Source organism: Mirounga leonina, unplaced genomic scaffold (genome assembly GCF_011800145.1).
Source record: "Mirounga leonina isolate KUSES-001 unplaced genomic scaffold, KU_Mleo_1.0 Mir_173, whole genome shotgun sequence".
NCBI lineage: Eukaryota > Metazoa > Chordata > Mammalia > Carnivora > Phocidae > Mirounga > Mirounga leonina.
Genome location: NW_023270447.1, coordinates 17,225,407 through 17,243,380, shown reverse-complemented (window position 1 = coordinate 17,243,380; position 17,974 = coordinate 17,225,407). Strand labels below are relative to the sequence as shown.

Sequence of the window (17,974 nt, the reverse complement as noted above, 5' to 3'; positions counted from 1 at the left end):
AATTTTGTCAAATACTTTTCCTGCATCAACTGAGATGATCCTGTGGGTTTTTTTCCCCTTCATTCTGCTGATCTAGTGTATTAAATTGATTGACTTTTGTATGTCAAACTATTCCAGCATTCCAGGAATAAATCCCATTTGGTCGTGGTGTATGATCTTTTTAATATGCTCAATTTGGTTTGGTAGTATTTTGTTGAGGATTTTGCATTAATATACAGAAAGTCTGCAGATTTCTTTCCTTGTACAAGTGTCTTTATCTGGCTTTGGTATCAGGGTAATGCTGGCCACACAGAATGAGTCAGGAAGTATTCCCTTCTTTTCAATTTTTTGGAAAAGGCTGAGAAGGATTTAAATATTTGGTAGAATTCACCAGTGAAGGCAGGCTCAGGGCTTTTCTTGTTGGGAGACTCTTGATTACTGATTCAATCTCCTTCTAGTTATAGATCTATTCAGATTTTCTATTTCTTGGTAGGTTTTCTATTTCTAGGAATTTGTCCATTTCATCTAGGTTATCTAACTTGTTGGTACACAACTGTTCATAGTACTTTCATATAATCCTTTTTATTTCTGTAGAATCAGCAGTAATGTCCCCACTTTATTCCTGATTTTAGTAATTTGAGCCTTCTCTTTTTTCCTTAGACCATCTAGCTAAAGGTTTGTCAATTTTGTTGATCTTTTTCAAGAACCAACTTTTCGTTTCATTCATTTTTCTCTATTGTTTTTCATTTCTCCATTTCATTTATCTCTGCTGTAAACTGTATTATTTATTTCCTTCTGCTAGCTTTGGGTTTAGTTCGTTCTTTTTCAAGTTCCTTAAATTGTAAAGTTAGCTTGTTGATTTGAGATCTTTCTTGTTTGTTAATGTAAGCATTTATAGCTATAAATACATTTTTTAAAAGATTTTTATTATTTATTGAGAGAGAGAATGATAGAGAAAGAGCATGAGAGGGAGGAGGGTCAGAGGGAGGAGACCCCCTGCTGAGCAGGGAGCCCTATGTGGGACTCGATCCCGGGACTCCAGGATCATGACCTGAGCCGAAGGCAGTTGCTTAACCAACTGAGCCACCCAGGTGCCCACTATAAATACAGTTTTTAATAGTCACATTACACAGAAAGATGAAAGGGCAAAACTATTCTGTTTCCATTTCCTTAATCCCATACCCCAGAATTAGTCACTATTAATAAATATAAGATCCATGAGGGAAGTAATCTTATCTATCTTAATCATCACTGAATTCCTAATAACTAAACAGTGTCTGGAATATACTGGGAATAAGGGATTAATAAACATCTGTTGGAGAGTGAATCAAAGCACACAAAATTGAAGTATATAAAAGTTCCTAACGCTCTGGTTCAAGAATTCTTTTAATAATGCTTTCATTTAAGGTAAAATTAGAGTGCATTATCATTCTGGAATGTTTATTCATAATGTCCATACCTGATTGTTGGGCTTGGTGGATAAGCATTTCCCAAAGTATAGAGTTTCTGTAACACAAAGGCTATTACATGCAGGCCCATCAATAACTCCAGTCTTGTACTTGTCACACTAAAAACCAGAAAACAAAAAGTAGTTAATAGGAAAATGTTTACAAGAAGAAACATAATAAAGACAATGTAAGGAGATATCAGTATTCTTTAAGATGAAGTTCTATGATGAAAAAGAACTCAGGCTCTGGATTTGGACAGACTTGAATTTGAATCCAAGCTCTGTTCTTACCATCTATATGATGATGGGAGATCTTGCTGGGACTAGGGTGTGCATAGAATTTGGAAGCTATTTTTCCCACTTAACATGGTCTGAAGGGGTATGGTACTGGCTCTGAGATTAGAGGCACTCTTTTAAAAAGTGGTTCTGGTTTTAAAATAAAAAATTAAAGTTTAAAACACCAAAATATTGGGGTGCCTGTGTGGCTCAGTCAGTTAAGCGTCTGCCTTCGGCTCAGGTCATGATCCCAGGGTCCTGGGACCGAGCCCCATGTCAGGCTCCCTGCTCAGCTGGGAGTCTGCTTCTTCCTCTGCCTCTGCTCCTCCCCCTCCACTCATGCTCTGTCTCTCACTATCTCTCTCTCAAACAAATAAATCAAATCTTTTTAAAAAATACCAAAATATTTAAAAATAACAAAATAAAATTAACTCTGTCATCTGGTCATCCTTGAGATTACCCAAAAACAAGGAAATAAGAGAAATAAACACAAAGTCCATCTTTGATAAGGTAACAAGGTAACCTTAAGGCACAGTTAGTGAGGATGGCCTACCAAATTCAGTGAAAATTACACCAGAGTCCACAGTATGTGGAGATTAAAGACCAGCTGTGACTTCAGTTCTGTGTTGGCACAGCACCAAAGTGGCCGTACACCCGAGGGGTAGAACCATTACCCTGATCTGCAATGAAGATTTAAAGGGGCCCAAGCTGTGGGAACTTCCAAGGACTCTGGCATCATGAAGTAGCAAGACAAGGCAGTGCTGAATGATAAACTCCTTCAAAATGTTATCTATGTTGGAGGCAGTCTGTTAATGAAATGGGTTGAGGGAGAGTATATTATGAGCATCTGCTGGGGAGGTAATACTCGCTAAGCCAATCTGTGTGAGTGATTTTGTCTCTTTGTTTCTCCTTTTTTCTCCTTCTCACACATGACACACATACACACAAACTCTGGGCCACAGCTGCCTCCCTAGCAGCACAACTCACTGCTCCAGTTGCTTCCTACAAATAGCTGGTTGAGGAAGAACGCTTTTCATTCAGTAATGAGTAATGACCAAAGGAAAATAAGATCTATACAGCAAATCTACAAGAAAAAGGAGGAAAGAAAATGAAAAGCTAATGTTACAAAAAGACATTTTCCAGAAAGATGTTGCCACAAAGCAGACCAAACATAATGCTGTGAATTCAAAGGACTTAATGAAACAGCTTAAAAAACAAGACCTCAAAGCGGAAGAATTGATGCTGAGATAACAGAAGGAAATGTAAAATAAGCTAGAATTCAGGAAGAAAAGGAAAAAATCCTAGAAATTAAAACCACATTATAAGTGGGGGCAGGGGAAGGAGGCAGACAAAGATGACAACACAGTTAAACTTCAATGAGGGCTAGGTTAAGAAAAGGGAGAAAACGGCAATGGAAATTTAAAAAGAACTAAAAATAATCTGAGACAAAATTATAGATACAGAAGACAAAGGATATCCAGCATGTCCACATGAGGGAGAACAGAACAAGTGGAAATGAAAAAATATTCAAAGTACAATTCAAGGCGACTTCATGTAAGTGAAAAGACACTTTATAGATTGAAAGGACACACAGTGTCCCAAGAAAACTGACAGAATGACCCTTGTGACCTATCCCATTGAATTTTACTAGACTTCAAAAATAAATAATCCTTTGAGCGTTCAGGCAAAAAGATCAAGGCACCTTTAAAAGGAAATAAATCAGACTGGCCTCAGATTTCTCCATGGCCGTATCAGTGGTAGATAATGGTGCAATGCCAGCAAAGTCTTTGAGAAAGGAAGTGTGACTTGCCTGGATCCTAATTTTTCATTTGTTAAAGGGGATATGAAAAATACTTGACTTATAGCATAATTATGAAGGGGGCACCTGGCTGGCTCAGTTGGTAGAGCACATGACTCTTGATCTCAGGGTTGTGAGTTCAAGCCCCATGCTGGGCATAGAGCTTCCGTAAAAAAACAAAAAAAACAAACCATAAATAATAAAATTATAGCATTATTATGAGGTAAAATGATATAATAATGAGTGCAGATCACCTGTGATTTTAATAAGTGCTCAATAGGAGGTACTATTGTTTTACATAGCTAAACTTTCAAGTAAAAGGCATCAAATGTTTCTGAACATATAAGGATTAGAAAACAGAACTCCCGTTAGTGTTTCTTTTTTTTTTTTTAAAGATTTATTTATTCATTTGAGAGAGCGAGAATGAGAGAGAGCACATGAGAGGGGGGAGGGTCAGAGGGAGAAGCAGGCTCCCCGCCGAGCAGGGAGCCCGATGCAGGACTCGATCCCGGGACTCCAGGATCATGACCTGAGCCGAAGGCAGTCGCTTAACCAACTGAGCCACCCAGGCGCCCCCCGTTAGTGTCTCTTAAAGACCTATCTGGGGAATGGAATTTAGGTAACCAAGAGATGAACAGAGAACCTGAACGTGGAAGCCAGCTGAAATACAGGATTGGGATGAAAACAACCCTGGGAATCTACTTCATAATAATTAATAAGATATTTGATAACTACTAGATGCTTATTATATGTCAGGCACTGTTCTAGTGCTATACCTTCATTATCATGAAAACAAACCTGTGAGGTAGAACCTATTGTTAAATACACTGTAAAAACAAGGAAACAATTATCTGTTAAGTAACTTGCTTAAGGTCACACACCTAAAAAATGATAAAGCCAAGATTCCAAGCTAGGCAGTCTGGTTCCAGAGCTCATTCTCATAATAACTACTGTATATTGTTCAGAATGTTAATATTATAAACTACACCAGTAAAAGTAATAAAATTAACAAAAACCAAGAAGAGAAGATGTAAGAAGATGGAAGGTGGCAAAAGGATTGATTTATCTTTAATATTCAAGGTCAAAAGATAACATATCTTATAAATCAAGTAACAGAGACAGAAGAATATTCAAAAGTATACCAATGATCACTAATAATAATAATAATAATGTATTGATTAAAATTAGATGGAGCAAAAGAGATGAGATGAACAGAATTATAATTTTGTCAATGCTTATAATAAGTAGATTTGTTCTAAGGAAATAGAGGATAAAGTACATTTTTAAAAGTTACAGCATAAAAAGCTACACAGTAGAAGAGCTAAATACAGAATACAAACCTTCCTAATTATCAGAAGAACATGCATAAAACAAAGAAATATACACCATCTAGAGAAAGATACAAACCAAACGAATCCTTCAAAACAGAAAGTAGGTCATACAATGTGCTACAGAACTAAGTCATATCTATAAATGTCAGTGCGATAAGTTCATCTATTGAAAGAAAAATATCCTCAGAAAACAGTGTCAAAAAAGTTGAAAATAAAGGATAGTACAGGTATAGCAGCCAAATGTAAGGAAAACACAATTAAGTCACAATCTTACACCAGACAAGGTTGAAGTCAGAGGTGGAGAAAGCATTAAATAAGGTTGAAAAAAAAAAAGGCTCTTTATAATGATAAAACACACAATGCACAACAAAGATATTACTTTCGTGAGTTTCTATAAGGCAAAGTAGAATTAAAAATCATTAAACAAAATCTATAAGAAATAGAAAAAGAAATAAACAGAAAGGTATTAGAGTAGGAGATCCTAGTTCACTTTTCTTAGTCCATGACAGATCAAGAAGTCTATGAAAAAAGAATATAGAAGAACTAAAAAACCGGACTAATAAAGTAGATCTAAATGCCTCGAGAACAGGGCGCCTGGGTGGCTCAGATGGTTGAGCGTCTGCCTTCGGCTCAGGTCATGATCCTGGAGTTCTGGGATGGAGCCCCACATCGGGCTCCCTGCTCAGCGGGGAGTCTGCTTCTCCCTCACCCTCTGCCTCTCCCCCTGCTCATGCTCTCTCTCTCTCTTGCTGTATCTCTGTGTCTCAAATGAATAATAAATAAATAAATAAATAAATGCATGCATGCCTTGATAACAGCCCTTTCAAATGCCCACGGAACACCTATAAAATTAGACCAAAGCCTTAATACATTCCACTTAGTAGAAATGGCACAAACAGTATTCTCCAATCACATTATGCTAAAACTTGGAATTAACAAAACATTTTTCCATACATAATTAAATGTTCTTTTAATTCTTGAAAGTCAAAGTCCAAACTGAAATTTTAAATATCTAGGAAATAACAATAACAGAAACTGAAAATAAAACTAATGATAAAATCAAAGAACTGCTTAAAGAACTCCATCTTAATTATGTTCATAAACAGCAAAGAACAAGACAAATAAATTAAAAATTCAAGAAATTAGAAAAAAATTAATCCAGAGAAAGCAGAAAGAAGGAATTAACCAATATAAAATAACAATACAAGGTTATGGTATGTTCCTGTAGTTGGCAAAAATTCCTCTGACCTTCATTTCCCAATCTTTGCTTTAGATCTCTTGCTCTTTTCTGGTTTCTGCAATTACCTTTTGATTGTTCTTCGCCAAAATTCTCCTTGTCTGTCTGGTTCCCTCAGTCTGATGACATGATGCTGCTCACAGATCAATCTTGCCCAGCTCTGGTTCTTGGGATCATGCAACCTATTAAGGGCCAACATTGGGCTTCTCTTGTGGAAGGATAGGGATTGTGGATAATTTCTTGAGCCTTTCATCTTGGGGGCTTAAATTTTTCATTGATCCCAAGGAAATAGCCAAAGCACAGTCGAGTCTGTTAATTACTCAATTCTTGAAAGGCCCTCCTACCAACACTTTCTACAGTTTGCTGTGAGGATGAGGATAGCCTTGGTAGAGATGGAGAGCCCTGCCCATGTGAAGAAGTAAGTGCCAACACCCAGAAGCTGTTGCTCTTCAGCTGTCACTACCAGAGAAGTTCCTGGGTAAGCCTTGACCACGCCTGCTTTCTGTAGACCTGGCTGTAACCAAAAACATGAGGTTTCATTTTCATAGGAGGAACAGAGCAATCTAGTTCCTAGACTCAAGTTTGGGGGGACCACATGGGAGATGTTCAATATTTTCTTCCCCAGGTCAACCTCTGGAGATTTTTAGGGAATGCAGAACCATCTGGGTGGTATCTCTGGCTTGTAGCAGATGGCCAGCAATTTCACTGGTATGTGTCTTCACTGAGGCAAAGGTGGTGGGAGTTCTGAGGCCTGACTCAGGAGCTGGAGTGAAACCTTGTACAGGTTAGAGTTTCTAGTGGATTTAGATCACGTAGACCACATCCTCTGAGTACAAAGAAATAAGAAATCAACAATAAAAATAATGTAAACACAGACATGTTCAGAAACTAAAAAGCACATTCCTAAATATTTTTTGGATTAAAGGAGAAATCATAATGGAAATGCAGAATACTTAGAACTGAACAACAACAAAAGTATACATATTAAAACTTGTGAGATGTGCTAAAGCAGTTCTTAGAGGGAAATTTACAGCTTTAAATGTAATGATGAAAAAACAACTGACTGAATATAAATAGTAAGCACTCAACTGAAGAGGCTCAAAAAGACCCCAACAATAACAGAGTAAACCTCCTAAAGAAGCAGAAGAAAAAAAAGCAGAAATAAAAAAAGATCAATAATACCAAAAACTAGTTCTTAAAAAACTTTAACAAAGGAGATAAACCTCTAACAAGACTAACCATGAGAAAAAGAGAAGGCACAAATAAAGATTATTAGATAATAAAGAAAAGGGTAGTGATAGTGAATAATATAAACAACACTATGGCAATATATTTGAAATGAACAATTTTTCTAGGAAAATAGAACAATAGAAAATGATGCAAGAAGAAATAGAAAATCTGAATAAGACCAGTAAACATTAAAAAAATTGAATCCATAATGAAAAATCTTTCCCTCTAAAAATAGCAGGTCAAGGTAGTCTGGGAGGACCCCAGGGTGCCATCTAGGATGTAGTACTGTTTTTAAGTGGAAAATGGATAACAACACAAATGATCATTAACAGGAGAATGGCTGAATAAAATGAAGTCTATTCACACAATGCAATACTATACAGTAATTAAAATGAAAGAACTCAGGCTTGGGGAACCCTCTAGCACTGTTGGTGGGAATGCAATGTAGCCACTCTGAAGAACAGTATGGAGGGTCCTCAACCAGCAATTGCACTACTAGGTATTTACCCAAAGGATACAAAAACACACGTTCGAAGGCGTACATGCATCCTGATGCTTATTTTTTTATTTTTTAAAAAGATTTTATTTATTTATTTGACAGAGAGATAGAGAGCACAAGTAGGCAGAGCAGCAGGCAGAGGGAGAGGGAGAAGCAGGCTCTCTGCTGAGCAGGGAGCCTGATGTGGGGCTCGATCCCAGGACCCAGGGATCACGACCTGAGCCGAGGGCAGATGCTTAATGACCGAGCCACCCAGGTGCCCTGCTTCCTGATGTTTATAGCAGCATTATCAACAATAGTCTAACTATGGAAAGTGCCCAAATGCCCATTGACTGATGAATGGATAAAGAAGACGTATGTGTATATATATACATGTACACACACACACACACACACACACAGGAATATTATTCAGCCCTCAAAAAGAATGAAATCTTGCCATTTGCAATGACATGGATGGAGCTACACTGTATTATGCTAAGCAAAGTAAGTGAATCAGAGAAAAACACTATATGATTTCACTCATATGTGGAATTTAAGAAACAAAATGGATGACCATTCAGGCATGGGGAAAAGAGAGGAGGAAACAAATCACAAGAGACTCTTCACTACTGAGAACAAACTGAGGGTTGATGGAGGGAGGTAGGTGAGGGATGGGACAGATGGGTGGTGGGTATTAAGGAGGGCACTTGTTAGGAAGAGCATTGGGTGTTACACGGAAATTATGACCCGCTGAACTCTACTCTTGAAGCCAATATTAAACTATTATATGTCAACTAACTAGAATTTAAATTAAAAAAGAAGAAAGAACTCAGGCTACATAGAACAACATGGAAAAATGTTGAAAACAATGTCAAGTGGAAAAAGTTACAAAATGATATGTGCAGTTTAATATCATTAATTCAAGTTTAGAAACACACAAAGCAATGCTACATATTGTTTATGTACCCACATACACATAGTGAAAGTATGAAAACATGATGGTAGGACTCACACCAAATTCAAGATGGTGGTTACCCCTGGGGAAGAGGGAGGAGAATATCAGGGAGGATAAAGAGAGCTTCAATTGTACCTGTAATGCTTTTTTCTTTAAAAAAGAAATGAAGCAAATGTGGCAAAAGCTTGTTACCTAGATGGTAGGTACATGGGTATTTGTCACACTGTTTTCTATATGTCAACATTATTCTAAGAGCTTTTCGTGTTTATCTCTTTAATCTTCACAACCCCCCTATAAAAGAGATACTACCATCATCTCCATTTTATTGATAAAGAAACTAAGGCAAGAGAGGTTAAGAAATTTGCAGGGCAGGCGAGTGGTGGTGCTGGACTCTGAAACCAGAGGGTCTGCCTCCAGAGCCTGTGTTTTTAATTAGCCATTGAGGTAAAAGAACCAGAATTACTTAATCTTGGAGAGGAACATGTAGAGCAGATTTCATAATGGCTGGGTCGGATGCCCATCCACAGTGTTCCTACTAAGAGGCTCTGGTCACATTCATTCCCTCTGCACAAGCAACTCAAAGTAGGGACAGGACTTTCATCTTTGTTTCCTTAGGACTTGCACAATGCCTGACAAATAATCAAATGTGCATAAAAAGTACTTGCCGAATGAATGAATAAATGAACTGTATTCTGGGTATTTATGCAGAAATAGCACATTCTATTATGAACAGCTTCTGGAATAGGACTTGAAGAGCTATTTGCTTCAAATGTCCTGATTTTTGGCTCCTGAATCTTGAGGAACACTCTACTCATAACCCTGCCCCAGGTCAAGATTTAAACGTGGCCCTTTCCACAACACCCATCTTTCTAGCGGATAATCTTGAGACTGTCTATTTCCTTCCTGATCCTACATTCTTCCTCCCTTCTTTCCTTATATTCCCTAATCTAACATCATTTATGTTCATGTTACCCTCCCTGGTGGAAAGTAAGATGATTCAAAGGCAGAGACAAGGTCATATTCATCTTTGAACCTCCCCTTACTAGCACACAGAACAGAATTTAGTATTTTAAGTGTTCAGTAAATGTTTACAAAATAACCATGATTAAAAAAACACAGTGGTTTTGATTTTGAAACCCTACTGAGGATAAAATTAATACTTTTCTATAATGCGTTAAACATTTAAAAAAGAGAATAAATCAGTATCTTACTGGTAAACCGTTAAGCGGTGAAGACAAGTCTGACATTCAGCTACAAGAAGCAGATTCCTGTTTTGAGCTGAGGCCTCAAGCCAACCCTGCATCAAAGAGGTAGTCACAAAGAGCAGCCTCTTCAGCTTGTGGCTTCCAGCACAAACCGAAAGCCAATGCCCCATACGCTTACATGAAAAGTACAGTTGGCCACATCCAGTTTGGTTTGTTTTCCAGGCACGGCCATACACACAAACTATAGTCACTGTTAGTAATCTGATCTCTTAAGTAAAAAGACACAGATTATAAAGGAGTTAACTTTACAATAGGATGCTCAGCAGAAAATATTAAAGGTTTTTCCAGTACTGAGATTTCATTACTCTGAGGATTCCACCATACATCCTGCCTTTGTTTGCACATACCTGGTGGTACCAGAAGATGGCACTCGTTAGCTACATTTTACAAAACCCATTGGCACCGAAGGGGTAATTTTGTGAACTGTGGAAACTGTACCTCAAGGGGCAGTAACAACGAACAGATGTGTAAGTGCTAGGTTCTAAATCATTTTCTAAGATCCATGTTCTAAAAATGTACTTTAGACAATCTTGCCAATTTTTTCCTTAGGAAAAAACAGGAGAGTTGGGTTGCCTGAAAATTCTCCAAGTCTGGTCAGCACCCTCTCCAATTCCCCACATCAGCTATTTTAATCTTCACCATTCTCGGCACTCTCACTGTATCGTCAATCTTTCTTTTTTCCCCTCTTTCCTGAATTCTTCCTCTCAGCCATTAATTGTGCTCATCACACTCTTTTCCTCTCCCTACACACACGCATATGCACACACACACTCACACACACACACACGAACCTTCTCCACTCTCTCCTTCCCTTCTGTTATAATGTCTGTCATTTACTTTAAAATTCTTCAGCGGACACAGTGTGATATTTGTGCATTTATAGTCCAGGAATGTACAGGTGCTCTGCCGGAGTCTAATCAGGTAATAAAGGAGCACATGCTCCGAGACAACTACTACACACGCTTCTATTGTCCACAGCTTAATCAAGATCGATCCATTTCTGGGATTTTGTTAATTAGCAAATTAGGATTATATTGGTGAAAGTTTTAGCTTGTTAAATATCATAGGGAATGTTAGAAATGGACTATCATTGCTGAAATTGAATGTATTTAAGATATGTGGATTGGCTAAAATATGGGCTATCCCTTACCTTTTCATAATGGAGGTATAAGAACCAGCTGAAGCTATAACCTTATTCTTTGGGGAGATACTCAGAGTTAATCATTTTACAACAGAGATTCTCAAACTTTAGGGAGCTTCAGATCTCCTGAAGGTCTTGTTAAAACACAGACAAATGGACCCCAGTGTCGGAGTTCCTGACTCTCTTTTTTTAAAGATTTTGTTTATTTTTTGACGGAGAGGGAGACAGCGAGAGAGAGAACACAAGCAGGGGGAGTGAGTGGGAGAGGGAGAAGCAGGCTTCCCGCAGAGCAGGGAGCCTGACTCTGGGCTCAATCCCAAGACCTTGGGAACATGACCTGAGCAGAAGGCAGATGCTTAACTGACTGAGCCACCCAGGCGCCCCCTGACTCATTTGGTTTCAGGGGAGGATGAAAATTTGCATTTGGAGCAAGTTTCCAAGTGATACTAATGCTGCTGGTCAAAGAGACCACATTTTGAGAATCACTGGTTCAGAATTTCTAGTTGTCTGATGCTAATTATGAGGGTAATAGAAGCTTGCCTCTGGAGTATCATTGCTTTTGCCTTGAGTAAATCTTTCATGCAAGTTGAAGGAACACCTAAAAGGACAAAATTAGAACTTTAATAAATTTACAGACTGATTATATGAAAGGTTTTGTGACTGCTTACAAATAACTATGTGCTGAATAAATGCCTATATGTGTGGCATAAATCATTTTCCTTGTAACACAGTAATAGGGTTGTGTGAGAGTAGTTAATATCACACCAAACATTTTCAGTAGCTACCATTATCTTTCAAAACAGAATCTAGGGAGTGTGCATAACCAAACTGGATGAGGTCAGTTTAAAACAATTTCCCAGGGGCGCCTGGGTGGCTCAATTGGTTAAGCATCTGCCTTCGGCTCAGGTCATGATCTCAGGGTCCTGGGATTTAGCCCTACTCAGCGAGGAGTCTGCTTCTCACTCTCCCTCTGCTACTCCCCCTGCTTGTGCTCTCTCTCAAATGAATAAATAAAATCTTTTAAAAAAAATTTAAAAAGTAAAACAATTTCCCAGCCAAAAGGCAGAATCTGCAACCCAAGGGTCCATCGATGGACAAATGGATAAACAAAATGTGGCATATACATACAACAGAATATTGTTCAACCTTGAAAAGTAGGGAAATTCTGAAACATGCTACAGTATGGATGAACGCTAAGAATATTATGCTAAATGAAATAAGCCAGCCACAAAAAGACAAGTACTGTGTGATTCCACTTTTATACGGTATCTACAGTAGACACACTCATAGAAACAGCAAGTAGAACTGTGGTTGCCATGGGCTGAGGGGTAGGGAAATAGGAAGTTCTTGTATAATGGGTATAGAGTTTTGGTTTTGCAAGATGAAGAAGTTATGGAGACTGCTTGCACAACAATGAATATACGTAACACTACTGAACTGTAAACTTAAAAATAGTTATAATGCACTGTGAAAAACAGTATGGAGGTTTTTTTAAGAAATTAAAAATGGAATTATCATATGATCCAGCAATCCCACTTCTGGGTATACATACAAAGGAAACGAAATCCTTATCTCAAAGAGGTATCTGTTCATGTTCATTGCAGGACTATTCACAACAGCAAGGGTATAGAAACAACCTAAGTGGGGCGCCTGGCTGGCTCAGTTGGTACAACATGCGTCTCTTGATCTCGGGGTCGTGAGTTCAAGCCCCATGTTGGGTATAGAGCTTACTTAAAATAATTTTTGAAAAAAACCCAAAGAACTCGTCTTATATAAAAAAAACCCCAAAGTGTCCAATGATGAATAAAGAAAATGTGGTGTGTGTGCACAGATATATACATACACACACATACCATGAAATATTATTCTGCCTTAAAAAAAGGAAATCCTGTCTTTTGTAACGACATGGATGAACCTGGAGGGCATTATGCTAAGTGAAATACAGATGGAGAAAGATAAATACTGCATGATATCACTTATATGTGGAATTAAAAAAAAAAAGTCAAATTTCGGAGAAACAGAGTAGAAAAGTGGTTACCACCAGCTGGGGGGTGTGGGAAACAGGGAGAGGTTGGTAAAAGGGTATAAATGTTCAGTTAGAGGATGAATAAGGTCTGAGGATCTAACATATAAGATGGTGGCTACAGTGGGTAACACTGTATCGTATAAATGAAATTTGTTGAGAGTAGAACTTAAATGTTTTCACTCCCATGTCCCAAAAAAGATAAATATGTGAAGTAATGGATGTGTTAATTAACTCGAGGGAGGGAATCCTTTCAGAATGTATATGTATATCAAATCATCACATTGTACTCTTAAAATTTAAATCTTACAGTTTAATTTGTCAATTACACATCAATAAAGCAAAAAAAAAAAGGTAATGACAAACTGAAAAACAAAAAGTGATTAAGATGGTAAATGTTATGTATATTTTACCACAATTTTAAAGAATTTAAACCAAACCAAAACCGACTGATTTCCAGCTTAGCTCCTAGAAACAGTAGTCTATGCTTGCTGTTGACACTTATTTCCTCTTATCCAAACTTAATCTTTCTTTATTCTCTACATCATTAAGAGGTGCCATCAACCACCCATGCATCTGAGGTAAAAAACAGTAAGTTGTTTTAAACTTCTTCTTCTTCCTCATCCCCCCTCCCACACTCAACTGGCAATCAAATTATTTCCTTAATATCCTTTGAAACTTTTTCTTCTCCTCCATTCCCACCACCAGTGCCATGGTTTAAGCCCTGACTCCTTTGTGCCTGGATTACTATAACAACCATAAAACTGGTCTCCTTGCCTCTGATGTCTCCTACCCAACCTACCCACCCTCCACAATTGATGAAATTCTTCTGAAACATTTATCTGACCACTTGCTTCCCTCCTTAAGGGGCGCCTGGGTGACTCAGATGGTTAAGTGTCTGTCCTGGGACCAGGGTCCTGGGATTGAGCCCCATGTAAGGCTCCCTGCTCAGTGGGGAACCTGGTTCTCCCTTTCCCTGCCACACCCCCACCCCCAGCTTGTGTTCTGGCCCCTTGCTTTCTCTCTCAAATGAATAAATAAATCTTTAAAAAAAGAAAAGAAAAGAAAACTTCTATTGACTCTATACTGCCCTGAGGATAAAAGGCAAACTCCTTAACAGGACATACGTGGGCTTTTATGATTTTGACTGTGTTAATGTGATCTCAGTAAACCGTTCCTCATGCTCTCTGGTCTAGCCAGGTGCTTCCTGGAATGTAGCATTCTGTCCTATCTTTGTGGCTATGCACAGGCCTCCTTCTGCTTGTAATGTTCTATTCCTCAAAATCCAGTTAAGATATAACCTCTTCCAGAAAGTCTTCTGGATGTTCTCAGTTGGATTGCCCAGTGAAATACTGCATGGGACATACTTATATTGGAAAATTATTAGTTGCTTATTGGCAATACTTGAGATATACCTATACTCAAAAAATAAACTCATTGTTTATTTTAAATTAAAATTTAACTGGGCATCCTGTTTTTGTGTTTGTCTGTTTTGCTAAATTTAGCAACCCTACTCCCAGTCTCAATTATGTGCTTCTTGTTTATTTTTCCATATCCTCTACTAGTCTGTAAGCATCTTCAGGGCAGGGACATATCTTATCTCTGTATCTGCTGGTTCTACCAAGTACTAGTAAGCACGTAACTAAAATAACATGGTGTTTTACCGTTGGTTTGTTTCTTCTAAACTGGCTTCAACCCTTAGTCTCTACTGCTTCTCAGAATTATGCTAATAGTAACAAGACCACCTCTTTCAGGATTACAATGACCATCACATGATATAAGAGAGTGCAGCACAACACACAAAGGACACCAAAGATGCTACTAGAACCAGTAGCATTATGCTTAGAATAGGGTTTATGTTTGTTAAGATTTGAAATAAACTTGTTTAGTAAATATTTTTCTGTAAATTCACCAAGAAGAGATTGGTAATCTAATTCAAATTGGCATAAAAGAAAACGTTACTTTTCTTAAAAGGAAAAAATTAAGGTTGTACTCTGAAAACAGCAGGTTCCAAATGGATTCATCCCATATATATATATATATTTTTGAAGATTTTATTTATTTGACAGAGAGACACAGCGAGAGAGGGAACACAAGCAGGGGGGAGTGGGAGAGGGAGAAGCAGGCTTCCCGCTGAGCAGGGGGCCTGATGCGAGGCTCGATCCCAGGACCCTGGGATCATGACCTGAGCTGAAGGCAAACGCTTAATGGCTGAGCCAACCAGGCGCCCCATATTTTAAAAACAGAGGATAATAGCACAAAATGAACCTCTAGAGTCAAATAATAATTTTGATCCTAAGCAAATGCAAAGCTAAATGAAATAATTATGTATTACTATCTAATTAAAACCATATTTCTAAACTACTAAATTTAGTATATGTTAAGCTAGTTGTTTTAACCAACAAACCATTATCTCTAGAAATTAGATCTTAAAAGAGACTGTAATAAAATTTAGGGGCTCTTTCATTTTTATTGCTTCCAAGTTAAGGCATGTGCTCTCTCTCTAAAGAAAAAAAAAAGAAAAGGGGTGCCTGGGTGGCTCAGTCGGTTAAGCATCCGACTCTTGATTTCCACTCCGGTCATGATTTCAGGGTCGTGAGATGGAGCCCCACGTCTGGCTTCATGCTGGGCCTGGAGCCTGCTTAACATTTCACTCTCCCTCTTCCTCTGACCCTCCTGCCCATCCCCCACTCTCTCTCATGAATGAATGAATGAATGAATGAATAAAGCATGTGCTCATATAATACAAAGGTTCACTAGAATGGCAGTGAGTGATTCCTCATTATTATCCAGATAGACCCTCAAAACAAACACTCTCAGTCATACGGGAACATGCCAGAAATATCACTACTAAACAATGTTGTCCTGAAAATTGTATACAAGAAAAATTTCTCTCCCTCCCCCCGCTCTTTTTTTCTTTTTTAAAGAACCCAGCAAACTACACAGTCAAATGGTGCAAAATTTGTTTATGGTTAGGGACCAAAATAGGACTTGCTGGAATAATGAGTAAATTAGTGATTTCTATGATCAGAGAAAATGTACAATGAATTATACAACATATTATAATTAGCTTGGTGGATAAAAGAAAAAAATAGATGCTCCCAGCACATCTAATTAGTGGATGCCCTCAGTTTCAGAGAAAGCTGTCTTTAAACAAGAAGAGCAGAACACAGTTCTCAGTGCTTAAAACTTCCACAAGCTAACCTTGGCTTCCCAGTATACACCACCCCCACTGTATTTCTTTCTCAGAGTTTTAGAAACCTACTATTTAAAAGGCTATTATGCATTTCACTGGAATCAAGCTCTAAATGATGGATGTGACTATGGAAAGTATCATACTTTTATTAAAAACTGAACATAAGAAACTTTAATTCAAATTGTAAATCAATGTATGATGTACAGAATTAATTCCAGTTTTGGCTCCTAGCTTCCTGGAAGCTTAGGTAAGTTAAGCTTTAAGCCCATTAACCTTATGATACCTTTTAATAAAAATTATCTGTTGGTTAGAGAAAACATCTCAGGTAAATAATACTAATGTTCTATAGTGATTTCCAATGTTGAAATTATGAGAAATATACTTGATTACTAAATTACACTAATTCACACACAGTACCTAATATATATGAAATACATATCTGATTTGATCAACATTCTAAATTTGTTTTTAAGACTTACCATAAAAAGACAAAAGAGGAAGATATGTTAATTTACGGGCAGCCAAATGGCCCACCAGCCAAGGCTGTGGTTCAGTGGCTATAACTGCATGCTTCTGGGAATTCTCAGATCTAATGTTAGTCAGCAAATTGCTCTTTGGGATAAAAGTGCTAAAACAAGCCTGGTTTGTAATTAAAAGGAGAAAGACGCTCCTCAAGAGCCTATCCAAATTCCTTCTATTCTCTAAGGCCTACAGAAATTCTGCGTCCTCTATGAAGCCTTTCTCTGCTATTTTACCCACAGTGATCTCTGTGTTCGTTGAAGCCTTCTTTCTTTAAATTTGTGTAGTACAACTATTTCTGGTACAAACTAAACCATTTTAATCTGATCTGATGGTCTTTGGATGTATCAACTTGGCTAGGCTACTGTCCCCAGTTAATAAAGCAAACAATAATCTAGTTGTTGCTGTGAAGGTTTTTGTAGATGTAATGAAGTCCATGATTAATTGATTTTCTTTTAAACATTTTATTTATTTGAGATAGAGAGCGAGAGTGAGAGAGAGAGAGCACGAATGGGGGGCAGAGGGAGAGGGAGAAGCAGAATCCCCGCTGAGCAGGGAGCCCAATGCGGGGCTTGATCCCAGGACCCTGGGATCATGACCAGAGCCAAAGGCAGAAACTTAACTGACTGAGCCACCCAGGTGCCCCCATGATCAACTGACTTTAATGAGAGATTATCCTAGATAATCTGGGTGGGCCTTTTTCAATTAGTTGAAGGGATTTAAGAGAATTACTGAGGCTCTCATGATGAAGAAGAAATGCTGCCTCTGGACAGCAGCTTCAGCCCATGCCCAAGAGGTCCAGCCTGTCCTTGACAGCCTACCCTATGGATTTCGGCCTCATCTAGCCAGCCCCCACAACTGCATAAGCCAATTCCTTGCAATAAATATCTGTGGCTCAGTCGTTAGGTGTCTGCCTTCGGCTCAGGTCATGGTCCTGGGGTCGAGCCCGGCGTCGGGCTCCCTGCTCAGCGGGAAGCCTGCTTCTCCCTCTCTCACTCCCCCTGCTTGTGTTCCCTCTCGCACTGTGTCTCTCTCTGTCAAATAAATAAATAAAATCTTAAAAAAAAATTGCAATATAACTGACATATAACATTAT

General features: G+C 38.3%; 1 protein-coding gene across 4 annotated transcripts in view; it reads right to left on the bottom strand.

Moving 5' to 3' along the window:
• Nucleotides 1-17,974, bottom strand: part of DIPK1A (divergent protein kinase domain 1A) — a 124,745-nt gene that overhangs the window by 6,047 nt on the left and 100,724 nt on the right. For all 4 annotated transcript variants that reach the window (XM_035018023.1, XM_035018022.1, XM_035018026.1 and 1 more), the window contains one exon: nt 1,439-1,546. In XM_035018023.1, coding sequence (XP_034873914.1) covers nt 1,439-1,546 — 108 coding nt within the window. The remainder of the gene's footprint in view (nt 1-1,438; nt 1,547-17,974) is intronic.